Below are 26,526 nucleotides of genomic sequence, written 5' to 3' on the forward strand. Positions count from 1 at the left end.
AGCTAACATTTTCTTACATATTAAGTTAGCTAAAATTCTGTCATTAGATTAATTTGAAAATCATACTTCCACTTACGTTGAGTTTGACAAGTAAAGCTGATTAAAACTGTTAATTATCAATATATGTACCAGAATTTCTTTAGTTCCGGTTCTAATCCTTTGTAGGAGCACACTCTTCAGAAAGGAATGGTACATGTTAATTTATAATTTCCCAAACCAGGAAGTATTCAAAGTTGTAAATTGAAGAGCAAAGATTGCAACATAATAAAAGAACAGCGATCTCAAATATGAAATAGTTTGTTTATGCTTTCCCTCTCTGTTATGAAAAGGACAATTTAGCAATTTAGCAAAGGACCATTTTATGAAGGTTTTCATAGCAAAATCAACTTTTCTTCCACAATATTCCTCAAACTTTTTGGTATCATCAAATCGCTCTGGCTGAGAATTTATCTTGCAAGATGTTCTAAAAAATTTAGTGTTTAATAGAGCGGACAGAAGTGCCAGGTTTTTTTAACTATTCGTCTGAGTTGCCTCCCAAGCTCCCCATCTTCCCCCTCCAGTCAGTGGATAGACTTTCTCTCCATTTCTCTGGTTCTCAGTAACTAAACAACTTTGCATAAATGCACTCAAGTAAACAGGCATCCTACCTGGTGATGAAAGAGTAGTTGCTGTGCTTCAAACAAATTTTCAGTGTCCAAGATCTTCTCAGCTTCTTCCTGGACTTCCTTAGAGCCAGTCATTAACTCTTCAAGGGAACTCTTGACTATTTCTTTGTACCGGACACAGTCTCCAAAGTTGCTTAACATGTTTTCAACCTAGATTTTCATGAAAAATCAATCGATCAAACTGTTAGATTAGGGACATCTAATTTTCTGTAGAGAATTTCAGATCTTTCAGAATCAGGGAACTTTGTCCTCCAAGTGATCATTTTTCCATGCTAGTTTATAAATGATTTCAAGAAATCCTGATAACTATTTATTATACTTTACATTCTTACATTATCTTCCCATGTACAAACTCATCAGATTCGTAAGATAACCTGGTCAGTAAAAATATTCTTTCAAGGGTAGACGTGGCCCTACTAGAAATGGAGTAGATGGGTTTGTATCATCTACAAAGGACTATAAACATTGAAATGTATATCAAGTTTAAAATGAGTAGATCTTGCCCGAAAGAGACTTTACTGGCCTGCTGACTCAACATGAATATTTTATTATTACTAGCTATCAGTTATTTACTATGTTCCAGGCACTGTACTAAGTGCTTTACATACATCATTGCATTCAATTCTTGACACCACCTTCTGGGTAAGTATTTTTAGCCCTGTTTTACAAGTACATAAATCAAGGTCCAGAGATGTTAAATGACAAGCTCATGGTTACGTAGGAAATGGGGTATCAGAGTTAAGCTCTGGAACTGGGATCGTTTGACTCTCAAGCCTGGGCTCTTAACCTTAAACTGACCATGAAAGAATGCTTTTAGTAAGACTCAAAGTGTGGATCTATAAGCTTTGTACTTTAAATATAGATAGTTAACCTGAACTAACATCCAATAACGTCACAGACCATAAAGCAAACATCCTGCCCATCTTCCCCACCAATCTTCATATGCATAAGTATCTGAGCTATTCTGTTTAAACTACACATTCTTTATAAAATTACTTGTTAAACTGCAACCCAAAGGAACCTTCCAGATTCTTCACCCCGAGCTGTCCATTTAGAGGATGAGTAAATGCTTTACCTCCGACAGCAAAGTCCCAAGAGCCTTGAAGGAACTAGATAATTTTGCCAGCTCGTCTCCTTGCTTTTGGGCTTCATTCTCAGAAGAGACTTCAATCAAAATTTTAAGCCTGGATTTCAGCCAGCTGAGAGTCTCGCCTTTTTTGGTAACACCATTTCTGATCTCCTGGAATGAAAGAACACCTTTGATGTACAAAATACAACTGTGAATCATAACTTTCCAGCAAGAAAGTACTCAACCTAAGAAGGTTTGTCAGGTGGAGGTAGGAGAGCCAGGCATTCACTCACCAAGAGAATGCCTGCTTATTTCACTTTTTGGTCACATCTTTAACAAAGTCTACAAGTGCTAGAAAGAAATGTTTCCCCAACTCCAATACCCAATGTGTAAAATCAGTACTCTCTGTGCCAAAAAATTACCTCCAAAATTAGATGTCTATATATTTCCTTGATCACAACAAAGATGCTTCTAAAAGTACTGTAGAAGAATATGTGAAATTGGGAATTATATACTTTGTCACCTTATTTTCTGTGAGCTGGAAGGAACGTAGTATTTTTTTGAAGAAAAAAAAAGAAAGAGTCCTTTTTTAAATTAGTGGATTTCTCTTGTTGAAGAATTTACTTGTTGAATATTATAACAGATGCCCTAAAGATTTATTTTAACTTCATTAACTCATATTTTATGCCTCATTGTGGTTAATTTTTGGAGGTGAATACCCTAGACAGAAAGAAGCACAGACAGGAGCTCAGCTGTAATCCAGGAAGGGAGAGCTGACTGGCCAAGACGATGCCAGAAAGACTCCGGGCCGCAGCCCTTGTAGGTCTAGGGACCAGGGCAATGGTGACTGGGGCAGCCTCTCCCTCCTACACCAGCTTTGGGTAGATGAGAGCTGTGGGCCTCCAACTGCTACAAGAGGGTCTTACAGGGCAAATGCATATGGAGGAAAATGGTTGGTTTTAGAAGCAAGTGATTTCTTCGTTCTAAGATGTGAATTGTTTTGGTTCTGTAACAGCAACCAATAGCAAACATAAATATGCTTCTACAGGTGTAGCATGATATCGTTGAGTACCGTTAGCATTTAAGGGGATTATAAATTTAACAGGAAAAAATGGAAATCAGAGGATAGGAATAGAAAGGAAATAAATTCTCATTAACAGCAACTCTGTGACTTGCAAGGGTGCAAAATGCTGAAAGATAAAGAATGTTCACCATAGCATGTGTCTACAAAACCAAGAGCCAACCCAAGAGGGAGAGGATTGCTGTGTGCCATTCACAGAATGCAAACTGGGTTCGGGCCTGAGGTTCTGCTGCCCTGGCTGGGTTCGGGCCTGAGGTTCTGCTGCCCCGGCTGGGTTTATCAGGCCTGAGGTTCTGCTGCCCTGGCTGGGTTCGGGCCTGAGGTTCTGCTGCCCCGGCTGGGTTTATCAGGCCTGAGGTTCTGCTGCCCTGGCTGGGTTTATCAGGCGGTACTCATGCTCACAGAGGCTGACCCAATCCAGGCTGAAAGTGACATAGAAATGATGCTTAGAGACCTTGCCCAATTCCCTGATTTTCTATAACCTGTCTTTTGAGTAGGTGAAAATGTATAATAAAAACCTCTAGGGTTCTTGTTTTCTAGGACAGTTCTTAAATCTCTGCTGTGTTGTACACCCATGCGTGCCATTTTCCTCTCAGGATCCCCATTAGCTAAAGATGCATTAGAGGCACCACTGAGCATGACTAAATCTCAAAGCTAACATGATTCCATAGAAAAAACCCCTGCAGTTCTCCACAGTACCAGGAGAAAACTTATTTTAAGACAATTTTCAGGAAGTTAATTTCTTCATAGAAAGAAAACGTCAGTTAGACTGTTATCATTATTTTTTTATTCATGGATATTTTCTAATAACAAAAAATGGCCCAGAACTTACCTCTACAGCACGTTTAACCTCTCCGTTGTTGGCAGTATCGATGGCCTTGTTCTTAATCCCCTTCAACTGGGTCTCCTTTGCAGATATCCAAGAGGAGAACTCAGAAATTCTGAAATAACACAGGTATTTTCTTATTAAAGGGAGAAAATATCCCCATGGTTAGAATACATTTTCTATTTTGAATTTATTTATGGAAATTTAACAATCAACTGATTAGAAAATTGGTTAACAGATTTCATTCGATTGGTTAGCAAACTGATTAACAAATTTCCCGGCAATGGTCCCTTCCACAGGAATGGCTGCCCCTGTGCTCAGGCACTTGAAGGAACGAGAAGGCAGAGCGGATGGACCTCGGCGGTGGAGGAGGGTGTGTCCTAGAGCCTGGGCACCTGCGAGTGGGGAAGGTACCACCTGAGGTCTGGCCTTACGTGTCTCCACCTGAGTGAGACAGAAACCCAAAGAGGCAGATGTCCCTTTTGAGGGACGTGAGGAAATCGGGGAGAAAGGGATTGCCTAATTTTGCTTCAAAGAGGCAACATCTGGGACACTTGGAAGTAAAGTGCTTCACCCTGTTTCTGACTGAAACTCATTCTTTAAATTAAATGAGGCATTTCTGTATCAGAGCATGAACACAATTGTACCATCTGATTATCTTTCTTGCGTGAGATGAAACATACATCATGGCTTGTTTTGCAAAGATGTTTGAATTAACGGAATTAGGAAAGACTACATCCTTCTCTGGGAACAACCCCAAGACTACCTGCTGGTGTAGTCCTTCCACTTGTCTGGGTCTTCCACCAGCTTCGCGTAGGTGCTGTCAATGGCAGCTCTGAGCTCCTTGAGTGTCACGTGACAGGTCTCAGGCGTGTTCCGTACAGCGTCCCGGACTGGGAGTTTCAGACACAGGTCTTCAATAAGCTGTAACCTTTTCTCACAGAGATGATGAGGACCCTTGTCACTGAAGAAGATCTAATGAGCAATAAACGTTTTTATAATCCCTGTGAGAATCCACACAAGACTTTCAAATTTTCGTAGCAGATACTCATCTAGTCTAGCAGTATAAAGTAATTAAGCTATTGAGTGTTTTCAGAGCCAAATGAAAGTATCAGGTCTATGCTTGAAGGAACATTGTGACTTCGAGGGGCTGCACTCAGGTGTGCGGGACGTACCCTGTGCTCTTTGATGATCTTTTCGCTGCCTTCCTGGGGCACCAGCTTGGTCTCTCGGTCCAGCTCAGCTCTGCATTCTTCTACAGACGCTAAAAACATGTTCTTCTCCACCTCGATCTTCAGGTGAAGCAAATGATATGGAGCTTCTCCTTGAAGATCCTACATGCCATGGGACGATTCCGAAAGATAAGATACCATTTCTGTACATTTCCAACTGAAGTGGCAGGAAACCTGAAATAGTCCCTTTAGGACCAATATGATTTAATACCTATTGTCTCCATCGGGCTGCTGTGCTTTGTATTTTTCCAAGTACCAGGACCACAGAAAATCTTTTCAGCCTGCTGTTAGTTGTGTGTTTCCACAGTGATTATTCTGCTTAACTTTAACAATAGCCCCACACGGTATTAATGTTCCTATTTTAAAGATTAGACCACTGAGGCTCAGGGTTAAGTAGAAAAACTCGACGTGAATCTAAATTTAAATCACACACTGATTCCACATACCCTCTTCCTAGCATGTGTCCCTTTAAATTTTCTCAACAGCCCTGTGAGGTAGGAAGGACAGATATTATACTCACTACACAAGGGAAGGAACTCAAGGAAACATAATCAGTGAAAAAGCCAGGATTAAGCAGCCCACAGCTCCGACCACCTGCCATGTCTTCTTTTCCTCGGAGCATACACTGAGAAAACGAGCAAGCCGGCACGCGAACAACGTGAAACTTTTTACATTCTTCTTTGATACAAACATAAGCTTCATCACTACCTTTAGTCTTACAATTTAATTTTAGCCAACCTGTCTCCTATGGATTTAAAAGATTATCTTTAAAATAAAACACTGAGATAACTGAAGAGGAAAATGAGTTAGGGCTTTGGAAAGAATAGGACAGATTATATCCTAGAGAGCTTAAAAGTGTGTGTGTATGTAAAGTAAAATACAGCCTTCAATTATAGTCCCTATTCCATAGTACATATATGATAATATTAGGCTGCAAAAACATCTTAAAAAGCCTGGATTTCTTTAGGCATCTTATTTTTTTTAATTTTCAAATTGAGCAAGTAAAAAGGGATTTCTTTCTTTTAATTTTTATTGAAGCAGAGTTGATTTACAACATTGTGTTAGTTTCGGGTGTACAGCAAAGTGATTCAGTTATACATACATATATATCTCTTTTTTTCAGACTTTTTTACCTTATAGTTTATTATAAAATATTGATTATAGTTCCCTGTGCTATACAGTAGGTCCTTGTTATTTTTTAAAAAAGGATTTCTTTAACTGTGTTTTTCCTATGCAAAGGACTGATTTTTTAGTCTACATTAATGAGATTAAAAAAAAGAAATCCGGGGACTTCCCTGGTGGCGCAGTGGTTAAGAATCCGCCTGCCAATGCAGGGGACAGGGGTTCGATCCCTGGTCCCGGAAGATCTCACATGCCATGGAGCAACTAAGCCCGTGCACCACAACTACTGAGCCTGCACTCTAGAGCCCACAAGCCACAACTACTGAGCCTGCACGCTACAGCCCGTGCTCCACAATGAGAGAAGCCACTGCAATGAGAAGCCCGCGCACCACCACCAAGAGTAGCCCCTGCTCGCCGCAACTAGAGAAAGCCCGTGTGCAGCAATGAAGACCCAACGCAGCCAAAATAAAAAAAGTTTAAAAAAAAATCCAGAAAGTATCAATAACACGACCTGATAGAGAGTGTTCCAGCTGCCTATCTTCTGAACCCCGTGACTCCTTCCTCTAGTACATATGAGATTCACCGCTCAATACTCCCTCACAGCAGCACTGTGAACCTGCTGCTCGAGCAGCTTCCTCCAGTCCGCCTCAAGGACGACAGCTTCAAAGGGTCTCTGTTCTCCTGCAGCTGCTTCCCCTGACATGCAGATTCTCAAGTCGGCTTCCACGGACAGGCCCCGCACACGACACTCCAGTCAGGCTGAACCCGTGGATCCCTGCGTCCCCACTGGCACACCCTCCGGTTTTCTTTCTTTGTCCCCATCGCCCCCAGATCTGTTGCTTCTTTAAGGTCTTAGCTCAAAACTAATTACCTGCTTCATTGTTTTCCCCTGTCCAAGTGGACCCACTTCTTTCTTTCAAAGCTTTCATCAATATATTGCCTACACAATATATTTTGGGGGACTTATTATATATTATACTTTTATTATTTTGCAACTAATCATCTCCCTTACTGGAATCTAAGCTCTTTGGGGGAAAAGGAATATGCTTTGTTCATCATTGAATCCTTAACATCAATGTTTTGATTTGTATGTTTCAAATCATAACAAGCTAAACCAGATGGCAAAATCCTTGAAAACTTCAATTACATATACTTATATACATATACAGTGTAGATATTATGTTAGGTATGCTACTGAAATGAGAAATATTTCTTGTAATTTCAGTAGCATACCTAACGTAACTAGGATGGGAAGAGTTTAAGAAATGTTGCTGAAAAAGTTAAACACCTTGATGTTCCTGCCCCCAAAAATAATCAGGAAAAGAAAAAGAATACTCGTAAGTACTATGATAAAACTGATGCTACTTAAAAATAGGAATAACCAAATTCTATCATATTTTATCCTGTTTTATTCAAGTTCAGCTTTTTCAATGGGAAAAGTAACTATGACAACTTTCCCTGATTTCTAAATTTCTCTGACAATTGAACCTTCACACCCTCACGCTCTTGCCCATCATCCAAGACACACGACACCCCCATGTTGTCCTGACTCACCTTCCACTGTTTGTGGAGCTTTCTAACGGCTTCCTGCAGGCCCTGTTGCTCCTGCTCAGGGAGAATGTCGGTGAGCTCGTCACAAGCTTTCAGGAAAGCGTTGAGCACCCTCTGATCCAGCTGACTGAAAAACTCCTGGCGTGGAGAGGGGGAAAGTGGTCAAGAGTGTTGGGCAGATAAAGGCAGTGTCACACACTAGACAGTGAAGGAGTCACACAGCCAGCTGCTGCCCTCTTCAAACCTTCTGGGCAACTACCATTTTTCTTTCAGGAACTAACTATAATTATCTACAGTTATGAGTCAGAAATCACCATATCTGATTCAACTAGGGCTTTTCATGTTTTAGAAAAAAATCTTTGCAGTTTTCACATTTGGTAGAATATTCTAGAAAGCCAATGAGAGAGATCTTAAAACCTTGATCCCACAGTGATAGGGTTTTCGTTCCTCTCTGGTAAAAGAAGAGCTGAGTAGAAGCCAGGACTAATCCTCACAATCCCTCCTCACTCCCTAATGGCAACGTGTTCCAGACCTTGCTGGTTCATTATGAGCCATTTCTGTGTTCACACCAAGCACACACACGAGCACACATGCTGTGGACTGAATTGTGTTGCCCCCCCTCCCCGCCACCATCCCGTCCCACCAAATTCACATGTCGAAGCCCTAACCTGCAAGGTAATGATATTTGAAGGTGGGACCTTGGGGAGGTGATTAGGTTTAGATGAGGTCATGAAGATGGGTCCCTCATGAAGGAATTAGTGCCCTTATAAGGAGAGGCATTAAAGATCTTACTCTCTGCCATGTGAAGACACAGTGAGAAGGTGACCATCTGCACATAAGGAAGAATCCTCACCAGAACACAGCCAGGCTAGTACCCTAATCATAGACTTCTAGTTTCCGGAACTGAGAAAATAAATCCCTGTTGCTTAAGCCACCCAGCCTGTGTATTTTTGATGGTAGCCCAAGCAGACAGATACAACATGTGCACAAAGTCACATGACTAAGTCTCACAAAGTCTCAGGATTATGTGTGCAGAGGTATTTTGAAACAACAGTGATTCAAAAGAAAGTACCGCACAGTAGAGGTGTATAAACTTGAACGAGATGTTGGATGGTCACAGACCTTAACCCTAAATCCAGTCAGCCACATCACAAATACATTGCACTCGTCCTTTGAGAGTGTGTTTTATACAAATATCCACTGAAATTTCAGGAAACCTAACTCAAAATATATGTTCTCCGAGGGCCCATCATCTCCATACACCATTTAACAGATTACTCATATCTGCAATACTGACATGATTTAAATGAGTATGATTAACAAGGAGATGGCTTCACAATACTGGGTCAAGTTGTAGATCAGCTGCCGAATTTCAAGTGACATGGTTATACTGTGATACGGTAGATTTATGAAATGAGCACAAAGACATAGCCATCCACCTAAAGTTATCTCTTAAAAAGAAGACGTTAGTTATGAAAGAGTTTTTCAGTTAAATAATGAATTAGTAGTTTGGAGAGCCTGAATTATTTATCCCGTGATTCTCTACTACCCCAGGGGCTTAAGAATGGCCAATTATAAGGCAGCTCATCAACTGCTCTTGAGGTTCTTTTTGCTGCCATTTCTGTGGGTCTCATATGTAAAAAGTTTCTTCCTTCCTAACTCATTTCTCCCCCCTCCCCTCCCCCCTCCTCTTTCCCCCCGCCACTTCCTCATCCTCTGTCTTCTTCTTCCCACTCTCTCTCTCTGTCTCTCGCTTTCTCTCTCTCCTTCTCTGTATTAGATCTTTATGCTCTTCTTATTTTTCCTCCAAGATGGTCTTCCCACGCCTCTAGGTCAAGGGCCCGCACGGGATGCACTCACGGTGTGTCTCTTCAGGAGGTCTTCTGGATTCCCCTTTTCCTCCATGCCCTCCTGAGCGATCCTCAGCACCTTCTCCAACTCTGCTCGAGACTCCTCAAACTTCTTCATCAAGCGGCTGTTGGTTTCCACATGTTTCTTCCAATCTCCAGTTCTCTTTACCATATTCTTGATGGAAAAAATAATCATAATGGGATACTGATCTCTCATTATTGAAAATATCATTTTGTGAAAGAGTATTGTTTCTTTCAAAAAACACTTGGAAAGAATACATTTCATTATGATGAGAATAATCAACCCGCTTAAATATTAATTAATATTAGAGAAAGCAGAAGGAAAATTATTGGTTTCCAAACACCAGTAGATGAAGCATTTACCAAGAGTGAAGACATGAAACGCGATGATTCCATGTCCTCCTTCTTGGAATTTTCCCTAGTTCACATCTCTAAAGCAGGCAGAGAACTTACCTGAAAAGCAACGTGCCCATCTGCAATCTTTCTCTGTAGCTTTGTCTGATCAAAATGCTTCAGCACGTTGCTCAAAGTCACAAACTTCTGAACACTATGACTGCCTTTCTCAACTTGGGTCATGGCTTTCTTACAGCTTTCTTGACAAGCTAACAGTTCCTACAGGGAAAGGAAACCCACAACAACAGTATTTAAAAGGGCAAGAAAGAAAGAGAGTAACCATTACAAAACAATAAGAACTGCATTATATAGCTTTTAGGCTTTTAATCAGCAGTGAGTGAAATCGAAAGTACAGAGAAGTATTGCTTTTCAGAAGAGCACGATTTTAAGCAATCACTGAAGTCAGTGCTTTTTACACGAGGCATTTAAATGTCACATTGAGTTTTCTGAATTTTTTTACATTTCATGCCCATCTTAATAACATCCGGAGGATGACAGAGCATCAAAATTGCTATCTGCCTAGTACCTGCATTCCTCCAACTAACAGGCCCATAATTTATTGAAAGGACAATTATGAAATCAATCTACACAACAGGTTATAATCTGACTTAATACATTTAATACCAATGCACATTATAAATACTTTACTGAAAGTCAGACGCAGCAGATTATAAATCATTCTGTACCCTAAAATACACAACATTTGAATTCCTAAGGTTCCAAAGCTATCAACCTCATTAATAAAATGGTGGACCCCGGATCCTAACAAAAAAGGCAGCAGACCAAAGGGCCTGGGAAGACTTGGCAACTGTCACACATTTGCAGATGAGAAGCAATGGTGACTCACAGGCCCTTCCATCTCTGATTGTAACGTAGGATCCTGGCAATTTGCTAGACAGCATGGAAGCTATTCAGCTCAGCCCGAGGCAAGCAGTCATTTTTTGACTTGAATCTATACCATTTGCACTTCAACATCCTTAATTGCTTTGAAAAAATATTTCAAACTGGTTATTTGGATACCAGTTTGGGTAACTTGGATGCAATTATTAAGAGCAAGGTTTCTGTTTTGTTTTGGGAAAACAGAGCAAGGATACACTTTTTCCTTTTGAAGATTTAGGAGATAAAAGAGTAACATATGTTAGCCAACTCTTATTAAGTATTATTAATATTTATTATTATTAATATATCAAATACAATTTTAATCATAGAACGATTCTTTGACGGCAACTTATAGCAATTTGGGAACGTAAGAAATGGCACTGTGACTTCGAAATGAAAAACAATTTTTATCCAATGTAATGAGAACCCATTAAAATAGGGCTTGGTGGCATAATCATTTTGGCTTACCATTAATAATACTAATAATAAATATTAGTTGCCACCGGCTATAGAGTATGTGCTCTAATGGGTTAGTCACATCATAGAATATCTAATGTAACCTCCACGAGAAGTTCTCGACTTAGTACTACCACCCCCATTTTAAGGTGAGGAAATAAAGCTAATCAAGGCTTTGTAATTTGCTGTATCAGATCTGAATACCTGTCTGACTCACGTCAGATACTCTCTGCTCTTTCTGCTAAGTGACACTGCCTCCCTTCCATGAATCTATTTCGATGACAATGGTGGCAAACCTTTTACCCATCAGTTTCACCCTCCTCTGATGCATAAGTTGATTTATAATAAACCAACTAAATAAGTGAATTAACTGCACACTCAGTAGGAGGCTGTTCTGCATACAGATCTGCTTACTAAAAATAAGACAAAGAAAAATGGTTAGTACTCCAAATATATTTCGAATTTTATGGTCATTTTCATGAGGTCAATTTTATGAGGATATTGCCTTTTAGTCCTAGAGGCAAGAAAAGATCTCGTAAGACACAAATGATAGATACTGGCTAGAAATGGAATGCAATTATTTATTTTTTTATATAGCTAAATAGATACAATTTAAAATTTATCTGTAAAATTTTATCTATATAATATACCTATATATAAGTATCAGGAGAGATATAAAATTTTTATTTTATCTATGGTGGATAGGGTTTTCATCTTTAGACATGTGTTTTTGTTTTGAGTTGCCAGTACTAGTCTAGAAAAAGGTTTCTTGTCCTGTCACTGAATTCCTATCATCATATGCACCTCAGTCTTATCACACACGCATTAAATTAACTCCATCTCCTGAAGGGGGCTTTTCCTTACCTGACGTTTCTGTTTAAAAAGAGCACTTGACTGTGCCTCGTGCTCAAGAACTGTCATCATTTCATCGATTTTCCCAAGTGAGTCATAAAAGACCGTCATCTGCTTTTCTAATTCTTCCAACGGTAACAGCAGCTGCTGGGACTCATAAAGGAGCGGAGAGTAACAGTCTTTGACCTTTAAAATTGCAAAGACAAAAATGCCATTAAAGCCCATTAAGGACCATAGCTCTCAGGAATGTTTTCTTCAGGATAGGGTCATTTTGGGCTTACAGTGCTCCAGTGACATTCTTTAGTATTTCCTGTGTATTATTAAATTTTGATGTAAAAAAAACTACTACTGCTATACCACTGAGACAAGTAAATGCTATGGAGTTTTCTCATGAAAATTCATCTAAATCATCCATCTGGATAGCACTTGCTCATCTAAATGATGTTGGTGAGCCAGATGGCATCAAATTCCACTTCATAAACTCTGAAACCCATCTTCCCTCTGGCCTCAGAAGCTGACCTAAGACAGTCATGAATTACATTATCTAGACCAACTTGTGCCTTCCAACTTTATTTTCAAGAACTCTACTACCTGATACCTTAACCGTAGACAAATTTACAAACGTGTTGACTCATTCTTCCCAGAGAGGCCCTGTGCTTTCCTAACCTCCTCCTAGCTCCACACTTTGCTACTCTTCCCCTATCAACATCCCACTCATGACAAGCGCTCATGTCATATACAAACTTATTCACAAAGGTTCTCACGCAAGAACATGTCTCTCTAGTCTGAACTGGCCCAGCCGTCATCTGTTACTTGTCTTTTAAAAAAATGCTGTTCGTTTATACACCTGCATTGTCTTTATCTTCATGATGAGCTCCTGGAGATGAAGATCTCCATAAAGTCACATTTATGTCGGAATCCAGCCTTGTCACATTTATGTCGGAATCCAGCACCTCATACGATCCTGCAAGAACTTCCCGTCCCCCTCATTTTATTTAGAGTTTCTCCCAAAGCATTACTTTTGGAAACCAAGAAAGGAAATTAAGTACTCACTAGTAGACCCTTTGTTCTTTTCCTTACATTATAATTATTCTCATGCTCTTGGATGCACTGCCTGAAGGAGAAAATCATCTAAAGAACGCTCCTGTCCTATCGCCACAAGGCTCAGCTAAAATTACAGAACAAAATAAAGAGAATTTGCTGACATGTATAAAAATCAGTGTGCTTTAGAAGTCTTCCCTGGATACAACAGGAAACTTACCAAGATGCTACGTCTAAAGCAGCAATTAAGAAAGCATGATGACTCACGTGTGTCTAAAAGAGTACTTTGCTTTCTCAGAAGTTTCCGTAAATCACTAAACCCGACCTAGGCTAAGATGTGCTAGCCCAAGACAGGGCTCTAAAGGCTGCTTGAAGGTTACAAGTTGTTGACTCCAAATTGTACCCAATCTTTATAAATAATCTTAACTCGATTGCTTGAAAGAATTTAAAATTGCCATTCTACTATATACCAGTTGGACAAAATTTTCTTATCTTTCATGGCCATGATTCTTCTTATTTTCATCTATCTCACTTATTCCTCTCTTTCATTAATTCTCCACAGCTGGTTTCATATTGGCTATTCTCTTTCTACTTTTCCTCTCCTAATTAACAGGGTTTTCTGCTATTTTTTCCTTTGTTGTCCAATTCTTCATGATGAAATTTTTCCATTCACTTATATAATCACTCCTTTCTTTTACCAGATATTAATTACAAAATCTAAGTGGACTTTGCCACAGTATCATCTTCATAAAATTCAACTTCAGATAGATAAAAAATCCCAGTGAAACTTCCAAACTCTTAAGGAAAATCCCTCAATAGAACAGAAAAGGCTTATGGCTAGTGCGTGATATTCACTGAGCTTCCTGCACAGAAGTGGCATAAATGTATCTATCTTGAATCCAAAGTAGCTCTGTGAGATGAAGAGGGAGAATTTTCACTGCATTGTGGCTGTGTAAGCGAAAAATACCATAAATAATCTTAGAGTGGACGTATGTCAAATACATCTCAATAAAAGGTATTTGGGAATTCTTTCTCATTTAAATATATGATGTCCTCCTCCCCCTTCTTCTTCCTATTCTTCTCCCCTTGCTTCCCTCTTTGTTTTATGGCTTTCAATTGGTCCTCTGTCCTCCCAGAGGAGGCCTATCTTTCTATAAAATACAGCTACTAGTACTTCTAAATTAATAAAGGTAATGCTTGGTATCAGCTCCATAGTTTCATTTTTAAAACTCATGACAAACTTACTAGATGAAGAATCCCAATAAGAAATAAAAATATGATCTGCTAACAAGTAAATGATTTGCACATGATGACAGAGAACGAGTAAGGTGAGCTGGAGGCAGTGTTGGTCCTGCATAGAGTGTCATGCTTTAAAATATTTTCCCACCTTGGTTAGCTGCTCTTTGAGCCCAGACATGGTTGCAAACATTTCGTTAGCTTCTTCTTGGGAGATCTCTTTGCTAATGAGGTGTGCTGTCTTTGTAATCATCTTATACTGAGCATCCATCACAGGCACCCTCTGCTCAATATCCTACATGAATCATTGAAACAGCTACATTACCACATGATACATTTCCTCTTAATTTCAAGATCTGACAACTGGACACAAATCAGTATGCTCTGAATAAAACTCTAGACCTGTCATCATCTTTTGGCGATTCCAATGACTACTTCCCTTCATTACTAATATATGATATACTAGTAATATCAAACAAATAAATGTTTCCTTTAAAAGTCACCATAATCCTTAAGCTAACCTAAAGATAAACTGAGGTAATCTTTACACTTTCAAAATACATATGTTAATGTAGTATGGAAACATTATGTCACGTAAATGCATGTTAACAATTTGGGGCAATTCCTCTGATTTTAAAAATGAAACAACTTTTTCTTTAAAAAAAGTAATACATTGTCATTGTAGAAATTTATAAATTAGAGATAATACGTTAAAGAAAATGTAATACAGTCTTCTCACACCAGAGCCAACATCCTTACCACCACAAGGCTCTGCTAAAATTACTGAACAAAATTAGTATTTTTCCTGTGTGTTTACACCCATTTTTTATTTTTACAAAAAAACGATGATACTATTTTTGCATTCCTTACTTAATAGTATATTGGAAAAGCCTTTCTATGTCATTAATATTCTTCCATTACTTCATTTTTGAGAGCTGCAGGGTATTCAAAATATGTAAACAGCACAATTCATTTAGCAAATCCTTTATCATTGGAGGCATTTATGTAGAGGTGTTAACTCCAGACGTCTGCTTTTTCCTAGTACTTTATAATTTGATTGTAGAAAATTAAAAAATCTCAATTAAAATACTATTTAGAAGTCGGTCAATAAACCTCTTCAAAACATTCAAATAAATTTTTTTATGAGAGGTGCGAATCAGGATATGTACACATGTCAAATGATGTCAAGGAGACATAGAAACAGCTTTTGCAATGGCCTAAGTAACTTCACTGATCTTTCTATTCACAATAGAATTCGTTTTTCACTTTGTGTTCTAGAAAATCAGCTCACCTCTAAGTCTTGAGTTAATAATTTGACATTAATAAAAGAGACTTCTAAGGGATCTGAAAGTTTCCTAAGGGCTTCAGTTGCAAAGTCAGACAGGGTAGTAACACAATCTGTGTATTCTTTCTTCATTCTGTCCAACTCATCAGCTCGAGCATACTGTTAAGAAAAGGGAGGGGGGCAACATCGAAAGCCATTAAGACAACACTCTGGAAGTTTGTAACTTTCCCTTCTACATACTCTCTGGAATGGTTAGGTGGTAGGAAAGACTCTAATTCCTGATTCTTATTTTAGATACACTTGAAGTTAGTCCAAATACTGTGAAAAGAAGAAAGGAACTAGCAGAGAAGCAACAAATTATGATTTGATGCATGAATCATTCCATATAAGTAGGTTCCATATGTCAACATAATCCTTAATCAAGCTTTACATTTCTGTTATGTGCCTCCATTACAAATGGGAAAGAATAAAGGACCAAATATAAACATAACGGTTCTAAACACATCTGTACTCTGCCTTAATAAGCCCATGCTATAACCATAAAAGTGTCTCTAAACGGACTGTTGATCACATTTATGACGCACCCATGTTCTAGGCATAAATAGATCTGAAAAACATACTTGCTTGACTTCCATAAACAACTCTCTCCATCGTCCATTTAGCAACAGTAACTGCTGTTTGAGATCACGGGAAACCATCTCATCACATGTTTCAATCAGAAAATTGCCAGCATCGTTCATGGCAGTGTGCTGCTGTATCCAATGAGGCAAATTTCGAAAAAAATCCTACACAAGAAACAATGCACGCTACTGTAAACCATACACCAAAAGTTAATAAATGATACGAAAGTAGCCAGACTCAGGGAAATATCTTTGCTCTAAAATTTGTGCAAATTTTAAGGTGAATCCTAAATTTCTTGCAAAATGGAAATTTTTAATAAAGAAGGTCAAAAATATGAACTAGAAACGCTGAATGTCTTTTTATAAGAATATATGCAATATCTTTTGCTAAAGACAAAACAAAACATGATGACCATTTTGTTATTCCTGTTTTAGAGAGGAAAAAGCTGAATTTCTGTGAGTGTAAGGGACTTGTGCCTATAGTCTTTAGGCTAGTAAATACCAGTGCCAAAGTCATCTAAAAGGTATAATATTTTAGGGAAATACGTAGGTGTCTTAAAAATCGTTTGACCTGTTACTTTTGATTTTATTCTATTTTATTGTATTTTTTGGCTGCACCACGTGGCTTGTGGGATCTTAGTTCCCTAACCAGGGATCAAACACGTGCCCTCTCATGCCTCAGCAGTGAAAGCACAGAGTCCTAACCACTGGACCGCCAGGGAACTCCCAACTTTTGATTTTAAAATCTGAATACTGTACATGAAGATAATTAACAATCACAGAGGTAAACCCTTGAAGGAAAAAATTAAATGATCTGGGCCAAGAACACAATACAGTGACATCCTTCCTTATTTAAGGTTACACACTTGGCTACGGAACAGCTTCCGCTTGATTTCGAATTAAATGCCTATGCGCCTGTGCATACACACACATACACACCACGGTAAAAACCAAGGACACCAAAGAGAACTCAAAATCGATTTCCTAAGCCATGTGCAGGAGGACTTCCTAGATAGATCGATGAGAACAATTCTGTTTCTGGTGGGTATAGTCCCTTGGATGAAATTAACACATGACATCTACTAGGGCCCTGCCAGTCTAATAAGAAAAGCCAAAATCTGTGTGGGTTACAGTTGCTCAGCTACACAAAAATACTTAATCTATATGAATATAGAACGGGAAAACATAAAAATTATACATCTACTGGTACAACACAGTAACAGAAGAACCAATCTTGCATGACAAGCAGTAATTCTAATATAAGTCCTATACTTCTTAATGGGAATCTGGCATTTTAATCTTTTACATACATATAAATAGTTTTTCCATGAGAAAAATACCAAGCTCCCATTCAGAAGCGTATATACAGAAATCAGTCCATTCCATGTGATCTTTTAATGTAAATGTTATTAAAGTGAAACAGTTAACTCTTGCAAAAAAACACACACTCCTGTAACCGGAGGAAAAACATCACTCCTACCGAGAATAAGACCGTTGACGGAGGGTTGATAAAAATCCCAAAAAGAATAGCCAAAGAGACAAAAATGTAGTGACCCATCTGTTGAACCAGTGTATGCCATCACACAGATTTAGTACTACTTTAGCCAAAGTTGTTTTCATCTTCTCTTAAATTAGGAAATCCTCAGAGGCTGTGCACTGGACCTGCCCCTTCAAGCCCAGACCTTACTGTGTGTATAGCGCCCTCTGCTGCCTATTGGGTTTGGCCACTGCTCCATGGGTCACTGCTCTTCTGAATGCAAAAGTCAAACGCTGTTTTAACACAACTTTTATAAAGCAGCCTATCTCTTGGTCTAAAATAATTTAATAACCTGAAAATCAGGCTCTTCAGGCAAGGTCAAGATTTTTGTAACACGTTTTCAGATATATAACGCTCCCTAGACAACTTTGCTGTGAAAATCTCCTATTTCTAAATTCACCTGTGCTTGTTTCCTTTTATAAGAAGCAGTCTTACCTTTTTGGCATGTTCTGACTGATTTAGCATTTTCTCAGCATCCTCTAGCCAAGCCTGAAGACTAGCCACGGTATTGTCATATCGGTCCCAGTTGGCAATGACTTCTTCCAGCATGCTGCGCACGCTCCTGACTTCCACTGAGAGGTTCCTCCACTGGACAGTGGTTTCATTCATGAATTTCATCACATTCTCAGCCTCTTCCACTGAAACGGATAGAACAAACTATAATCCTTATTTTATATTTTAAATCCACCACACCTTTTTTCTACGGTCTATACACTGGTGTGCATTCCTAATTCTTCCTAGGATTTTAAATTCAACAGATATAACGTTAGAATTACATTCAGCTAATGTTGGGGACATGTTATACCTTACTCATAGGTATTTATAAAGATTAAAGGCAATGATATATTTAAAATTCCTGATAAATGGGATGCAATAAATGACATATATTTGTTTGCATCTTATATGCACTCAGACACATATATAGTATAATCACAAATGCTGTAGTTCATTTTCAGCAAATATGACAGATATATCTGCAAATTGAAACAGACATATTTTACAATTGTGTCTTTACACTAACTTAAGTTTTCATAATATTCAAGTCAGTCCACTTTTTGCCTTTAACCGTTGGAATTTAAAATAGGTTTGAACATTACAATTTAGGAAAAGAATGCTTATTTTCCTCTCTCTTAGAAGATCACACACACAGACATACACACACACAGGCATATGATTATACAGGATAGGCATTGCACAAAGTCAAGGGGACTGAATCCAGTATGTGCTTTCCAGGCCAATGGCATGGTCACACAGAGATTCTGCAGAGAAAAAAATAATTTGATCATACTGCAACCTGTAGGCTCTAAATTCTGCTGTATTCAGTACTGCAACCAATTCTGTCTTGCGTTTTACCTGAACCATCAGCTTTGACGTACATCTCAGCTGTCTGTTTCAAGATCTGGTATGTCACTTCATACTGTTCAAAGAACTTGCTATTTTCTATAAAAGACTAGAAAAAAAGGGAATGGTTAAACGATAACCAATACTGGCTTACACAGACATGCCAAAGTCAATTTTCTTCATTATAGGTATGCGGATATGTTACCCAAATCTACCAACCTCATTCTTCGGAAAAATATCAAATTAATTCAACTGCCATAAATAACCTGATTATTTCTGAGAATATAACTTGATTCTACACTTTTAATTCTAATTCACTCCTACTTTGAGAAAATATTATATTTCTCCTCCACCCAAGGGTTTGCTTTTAGAAGAGACAGAAGTTTCTGCAGAGAACCTGGGGCTACCATTTAAAAAGCACTAAATTTGGAACAAGGTTGTAAAGTGTCCCACTGTGTTTTAGCTGTAGGGTTCTGTTGCTCTTTGAACAATAATTCTGGTGAATCATGACTCTGAGGAACTTCAGATTATAAATAACTGGCACAATGCAATGCACACTTTCTTAAAATAAAAAGTAAATACAAAAATATTTACAAGTAGAAAAACGTTAAATAATCACACATTCCATCCACGTTATCCATATGCTGTCATATTTCTATTACCTAGTATAAAACTTAAAGGTAAGACATGTCTATATCTATGTCTGTATGCAACTTACATATGTATTAGAGTTACTATAAGCAAACGGATACTATGAAATTGAGAATATACAAAAAGTCCTTAGGTGAGTTTTATTATTGTTAACTCCAGGAAATACGAAATAATTCCTATTTCAGAGATGATTCCTACTTCTGTAAAGTAGAAAATTAATGTAATTATAGATAACAACACACTACCAAAGGCTTCTTAATTTCTTTTAATAGCATAATTAGTTCCTATGATGTAAACTCAGTAAAATACTTTGTGTCACTATTATAAAATACAAAATTAGCCTTCAAAAACCAGCTGAAGTCCTGAATAGGATGTTGATGAATGCTTAATATGGAGATGCAAAATGTTTGTGTGCAGAGGCAAAACTATTCATACAGCAATTTCATAGACATCCCTAGATTTTATTGATAGAAGTTTATAGTATTTCAAGATTATATTAAAAATACATATAATACATTTCATATCGGGCTTCCCTGGTGGCGCAGTGGTTGAGAGCCCGCCTGCCGATGCAGGGGACGCGGGTTCGTGCCCCGGTCCGGGAAGATCCCACATGCCGCGGAGCGGCTGGGCCCGTGAGCCATGGCCGCTGAGCCTGCGCGTCCGGAGCCTGTGCTCCGCAACGGGAGAGGCCACAACAGTGAGAGACCCGCACACCACACACACACACACACACACACACACACAAAAAATACATTTCATATCATTTTATGTTTGCATTTACTTATATAGTAACTATTCTTCAAAGATATAATGAATAGAGAAAGCTGTGAACTACCTGGGATGGGGTTCCCTGATGAATACCTTATTCAATAACTTTAATACGCTTTATTATTTTTGCATGAGAATTGGTTAGTTCATGATTTCGCCTAATGTCCTACTCCCTTAACCTCTGCCTGCTCCGCAAGTGGGGAAAGAGTAATTTAGTAGAATTTAAATTTTGAATAATTTAACAAATAGTGAGGTCCTGGTTTGATCAAAAACGGAAGATTACACCTAATGTTCAAGACACTGTAAGAAACTGAAGAGATAAATATATTTGTCAAAGTTTAAAACAAGAGTCTCCGTTCAGTTTGGACACAAATTCCAAAAAGCTAATGGAAAAAAAGTTGTTCAAAGTGTCAAATAAATGGGAAATAGTGCCTATACTGGACATTAAGACTTACACATGCTTTTGCTAGAGTGGTTTACAAATTCATTATAATTGAATAAGAGGAAAGTTATTTCCAGTTTCATTTTTGGTCTAGGGTAGGAGTGGGGAGAATGCTTTTAGCATATTATAAATGTCAAGATTCATTTAAGTGTTTTTGAGCTTTCCTATGAGGAAAACTAGGTAATTAATTTTTGAAGAAAGAAAATTTACTTGTTATTTTAATTTTTGTTTCATTTATTTTTGCCCTTTTTTTCTGAGTCCTGAGTAACTCCATTTAGTAACAAAATTATTTTGTCTATTAGAACCACTTTAGCAGGAGGACTGCTCAATCACCTTTTTTGCTGTGAGCTATCTAGATAAAGTCTGTCAGAAGAATGCAAAATTAAGCACAGATGTTATGTTTAAAATAACAGTGACAGGACTAGTTTATTTCTTTCAAAATATGGCTTACATTTGGATATCAAGTTCAACAAATAAGACATGTTGGTCAAGGGACTTTTAAAGTTGGTGGCACTTTAGAAAAATAAGATATCTCTCTATGCTACAAAATGCAAAGTATTGGTGGAAGGGACTAACTTTCTACTCTCAAAAGATAAATATAGATATAATAAAGAAAAAGCTCATCAATTTCACTCAAAGGGAGGTAAACCAGACAATTTAAGATTTTAAAAATCAACTTTGAGAAGTAGTTTCATTAGAACTGCCTATATACTTTAATAAAATCATTACAAATAATAGACCATATGTTCACATTACTTGTTGTATTCACATCGGCTACGCTCCCAAGAGCTCTTCTTTTATGTGAAAGAATGAAACATTGTCTCATTTCTTCCATTGTAAAATTGGAGCATGTGTTAACTAACACGGTTATGTCACGAACAATTCAAACCAATCATCTTCTGATTTACATTACAGTATGTAATCTCTCACCAGGATCACGTGGCCTAATTTAATCAACAAGCATTTGTGAAGTATCTTCCAAGAATTCCTTGAGCACTCAGGGGTTACGTACCTTAGGTAGCCCCTATGTAGTTCTCTAATTCCCTAACTCCTGTAAAAAGTATCTTTTTTTTGCAGATGACTAAAATTGAATTGAGAATTCAGACTAAGGAAGAGATAATTATGGAACCCTTACATCCCAAATATTACTTTGCTTATTGATGTAGCAGCATACGGCTCATTACAATCATTTCTTTTAGAAACCAAGTGAAGGATTATATTTAAGAAACTGATTTTATGATTTTATTTGAAAGTCTTCATGCACCTTGAAATAGTCTGTTCTAAAGAGAATGATTTTCCCAAAAACTTCGAAAGAATGAGAGAAGCTCTGTGGGGTATGAGACAGAAGGAAAACAATAATGAGTCAGTCTTTTTTCCTTAAAAAATCCCTAATATTCTATTACTATTATTGTTGTTGCGGTTATTAAAACTTTGGGAAAGATTAAGTTATTTATAAGGTCACATGGGTAGCGAGTAGTTGAGCCATGATTCAACACATTTCTATGTGACTGGTGTCCAGGCTTCAATAATCTCTCCCACCTCACCCCACCCTGCCCTAATAACATGCCGCCCATAACAGACATGATAGTAACTAGCAGGTTGCAGTATGGAAGTGTAAAATACAGTCAATTACGGACCAGCATTAAATGGAACTGATACTTATGTGAACTATATTCTTTAGTTCACTGCGCTGCAAGAGATCACTTTAATTATTTGGTCTTTTCGGTTTAAAAAACAAAAAACAAAAAAACCTTTTCTTCCCAGCCAATTTTGTTAGAGAGTAAAGTTCAGTACTTAAGCGCAAAGGTTTCTGATTCGGAAAGATGTGGATTCAAATCCAGATTCCACTTCTTACTAACTCTGCCACCTGGAGCATGTGACTTGAGCGTTCAAAGGCTCGATTTCCTCAGTGAAACAATGTGAAAATGCCCAGCCCACAGGGTCATCACTGAGAAGGAAGATGACACACGTAAAACACTTGGCACATAGAAAATATCAATATCCTACAATTATTAAAACTATTAAACTACAAGTACCTTAAACCCCTTTTTGAAATAGAAGCTTAAGCGATAAATATGTATTTTTTATCAGGTGATAAAATATTAGGAAATATTTATTAAAACCCGATATATTTGTAGAGTTATTAGCAATTTTACAAATAATTTTGAGAGTTATGTTACCTAGCAGTTTCAAATTAGCAGCTCAGTGAATGTCTATGAAGTAGGCAGAAAGTACTGATTTTTTTTATTCATTAGTAATAATTCTTTACTTACATATGCTTTAGTTGAGAAGTTCAAAGAGAATTATTAACATCTTTGTGTTGGAACATTAACCTGGTAGAACAGTCCCATTAGGTATTTCAACCTAATTGGCTCTCCTTAAATAGCGAGAACAAAGACGCATCCTGAATAATTACCTCTGAGCTCAGAGTATATCATTTGACATGATTAAACCCAAAAATATAAATGCATATCTGTATTTAATATTTTTGGGACTAATGCAATTGCTTAAACTTAAAAAAAAAATCAGATTTCTCATTACTTTCCAAAATCATTCAAAATGAATAAGGGAACATAGTGTCACAGATTTCACATTTTTGGACAAATGTTTCCTAGAAAATTGTAGTAAATCTAAAGAAAGATTTTATTGTTAACCCGTTAAACTTTTTTTTTTCAAATTCATGTTGTTTATTTAGCGCTTAGAAAATAAAATTAAAATGTAGCAAAATATATTATGGTTCTAGGATGTAAAGATATGGTTTCAATAAATATTCAGTCATGCCAGTTACAGAGCCACTGAGAGCAGTCAGGTTAGAAATGGGCTTATATTTTAAATTCATCAATTTATCATTTAGAACTTGTGATTCAATATAAATGGAACAGTTACAGGACTGAGATGCCCTATTAACATTAATTTTGTGAGCAAATTTGTATTGCTAATAAATTGGGGGGGCATGTTTAACTAAGAGAAATAAACTGCCTTTAATAATTATAATTCTCTGATTATATGTAAATGGAAACTGCTAGTTACAGAATAACCTACTTTCCTCCTTAATGCAGGTCTACTACTCTATGTAAATATAGGATTATCTATGCTGGTAGCCCAAAATACGAGAAACTCTTCAAAAATTAAGTTGGTACAGAGATTCGCAGACGAAATTTTACTTTTCCTGGGTGCACACAGGAAGCAGTGAAGCTCACAGAATGACTGTAAAAACGGCATGCTTGACCTAATCTAAAAAAAAAAAAAAAGATAGTCCCCACATGAACAATTGAGGATTGTTCTAAACTACCCATGATTGGATTTTAGAAACATGAAGATAATCTTTAAGTATTTTAATTCCGGTTCAGTAGTGAGTTCACAGTCAGTTGTATGCAATGCAAAAACTTGCTTTTTTAAAGCAATAAAGCCAATCACAATGGTTCAATATGATTACTGCAGCAAAACCTTTCATATCTCCAAAGAATATAGGTATATATTTCAGATTGTTGTGAAAAGCTCACAAACTTACATCAAACCCATTTAACACACTGGTACCTTAATGTTTAAATTCAAGATAAAAGTAACAAGTGTCCAATAAACTAGAAGGTATCAGATACTAAAGCCAGGTGTCCTCTGACCTCTCTGTCAGCGCCAGGGAGACTTACCATGTAGTTCTGCAGAAGCAGCTCCACTGAGCCTCTCCTCCCATACTTGATGATCCAAGACTTCAGCTTTGACTCTGCAAGAACCAGCAGTGAGAGCAGACGGTACTTTAATTCTAGAAATTCCATTTTCATTAAGTGTAGCTCTGATGTGGAGGAAACAAAATGAAACCTAGAAACAAAACACAGGGAATTTACAGAATGTAACTAATAGTAACAGAACGGGGCTTACTTAACCTGTTACATGTGAGTATTAAATAAAATGCAGGCACAAGGTCTTCTAAACTCTGGCTGCTCAATCACTCAGGAGATCTGGTTCTGTTTCTAGCTCTGGGTTTAAAGGCAAATCACAATTGATGGAAGTCTTTGATTTAGTTCTTTCCCCTGCCAAGATAGCTCTCAACTGTTTCTTTTATAAGCTGTTTTTGCAATATTACATAATGTTCCTCACAGTACTGAATAAAAATACAGCCTCTGAAGAAACCATTTCTGTCATTTCCAGGCTGTGGGTACATGCAGGTTTACTCTTTTCAACTAATAATATACTACAATATTGGCATTCTTAACATACGTTATGGGAACCCAATTTTTATGTACCAAATGGAAGCACCTCTGTAAAAAAAAAAAAAAAAAAGTCAATTCATTGAAAGAAAAGAAATGGGGAAGAAAAGCATCCACCGAGCCTTTTAAAGACACTTCATTTAAAACCGGACGTTCTCTTACCTCTCAGCCATGTCCTCTAATTGATCAGGTGGTACTGGGATCCCGTTAACAGACCTGGTTCGGTAGATTTCATGGAATGCTCTTTTGTGGGCATCTGTGTTTTGAAGCAGATCCTAAGATACAATTAAAAAAAAAAAAAGAGGAAACATGTTCACAGGAGGCTAAGAAGCATAATCTTCAGCTTGCACGGATGAGGCAGTGCATTCAACAATTTGATCGTGCTCCCATAGCCACACGTGGCTTGGTGCCGGTCACAGGCTTTTCCCTTGTACAGGAACCTGGGTGCTTGTCCATAAGGCCCCGTGCTAGAGCCGTAGCTAATAATTATGGCATCTTTTAAACACACATGACACTTGCACAGCAATGCATTCAGACATTTTAAAGGCACATGGTCCAAAGGGAAAGGTAGTCAGTGCTAAAAACAGTGATTGTTAGTGTTTTTCTCTTTCCCTGATTTTGAATCTACTGATTTTTCAAAGCTTAAAACTAAGCACAACTAGTTTAACCCTTTAATGGTCAAAATAAAAATGTTAAGTTCTCTACGGTTATTCTATTTTGAGTGCATGCAGGGTACCATAAAGTGATGTTTGCTTGCCATCTTAAAGTGAGTCAATTACATTACAACATATTATGAAAATACCCTTGTGGTTAGGAGATTTCAATCAAGCACAGGGAATGTCCCACAGATATCACGGTGGGAAGAGTAAATGTGATGTTTTATAAAGATTCTTTCCAGATTGTATAGAACTCCACAAATTTTAATAATTTATTTAGATTGGTTTTCTGGGTTTTTCACTGTCAAAAGACATTTATATAAAGACTTACATGTACTTCACAATTCCTAACCAATTTCTCACATAGAAGTAAAGAAAGAGAAAGGTGAAGGTAGATTCATGCCATATTTTCTAGAGTTTAGGTTGTTTCTCAGTAGCAGAGTAAATAGCCAACAGTTTGTCACTCACTGAAAAATAAGATATATTAGCCCACCAGAATGATACATTAAAACTAACAGTTTCTCTCACACTAAGATTTAGTAGATTAACTGGAGAAAACAGAAGCAAAAACCAGCCTAAATCGTAAGAGATACACTTGATGGAAGGGTACACATGAAGGCTTTCATACATAAAGACGTAAAAGTCATATGTGTTTGTTCACATGAGTGAAATCAATTTTCTTTTAATTCGGGGACATTAGTTTTTACATTGTAGAAAAAAATCCAGGACCAAACTATTTCTATCCTG

The 26,526-nt window shown here is 37.6% G+C and overlaps 1 protein-coding gene across 1 annotated transcript in view; it reads right to left on the reverse strand.

The window, feature by feature from the left end:
* SYNE1 (spectrin repeat containing nuclear envelope protein 1) overlaps nt 1–26,526 on the reverse strand; it is a 457,027-nt gene that overhangs the window by 291,469 nt on the left and 139,032 nt on the right. Inside the window, exons 12-27 of the mRNA XM_073789748.1 lie at nt 25,286–25,398; nt 24,566–24,734; nt 19,070–19,166; nt 18,152–18,354; nt 16,180–16,344; nt 15,566–15,718; nt 14,426–14,569; nt 12,010–12,183; nt 9,871–10,029; nt 9,407–9,571; nt 7,550–7,684; nt 4,817–4,975; nt 4,408–4,616; nt 3,648–3,756; nt 1,741–1,905; nt 648–815 (exon numbers count right to left, since the gene is read on the reverse strand). Of these exons, the coding sequence (XP_073645849.1) occupies nt 648–815; nt 1,741–1,905; nt 3,648–3,756; nt 4,408–4,616; nt 4,817–4,975; nt 7,550–7,684; nt 9,407–9,571; nt 9,871–10,029; nt 12,010–12,183; nt 14,426–14,569; nt 15,566–15,718; nt 16,180–16,344; nt 18,152–18,354; nt 19,070–19,166; nt 24,566–24,734; nt 25,286–25,398 (2,487 nt within the window). The remainder of the gene's footprint in view (nt 1–647; nt 816–1,740; nt 1,906–3,647; nt 3,757–4,407; nt 4,617–4,816; nt 4,976–7,549; nt 7,685–9,406; nt 9,572–9,870; nt 10,030–12,009; nt 12,184–14,425; nt 14,570–15,565; nt 15,719–16,179; nt 16,345–18,151; nt 18,355–19,069; nt 19,167–24,565; nt 24,735–25,285; nt 25,399–26,526) is intronic.

Source organism: Tursiops truncatus, chromosome 12, assembly GCF_011762595.2.
Source record: "Tursiops truncatus isolate mTurTru1 chromosome 12, mTurTru1.mat.Y, whole genome shotgun sequence".
In the NCBI taxonomy this organism is placed as follows: Eukaryota; Metazoa; Chordata; class Mammalia; order Artiodactyla; family Delphinidae; genus Tursiops; species Tursiops truncatus.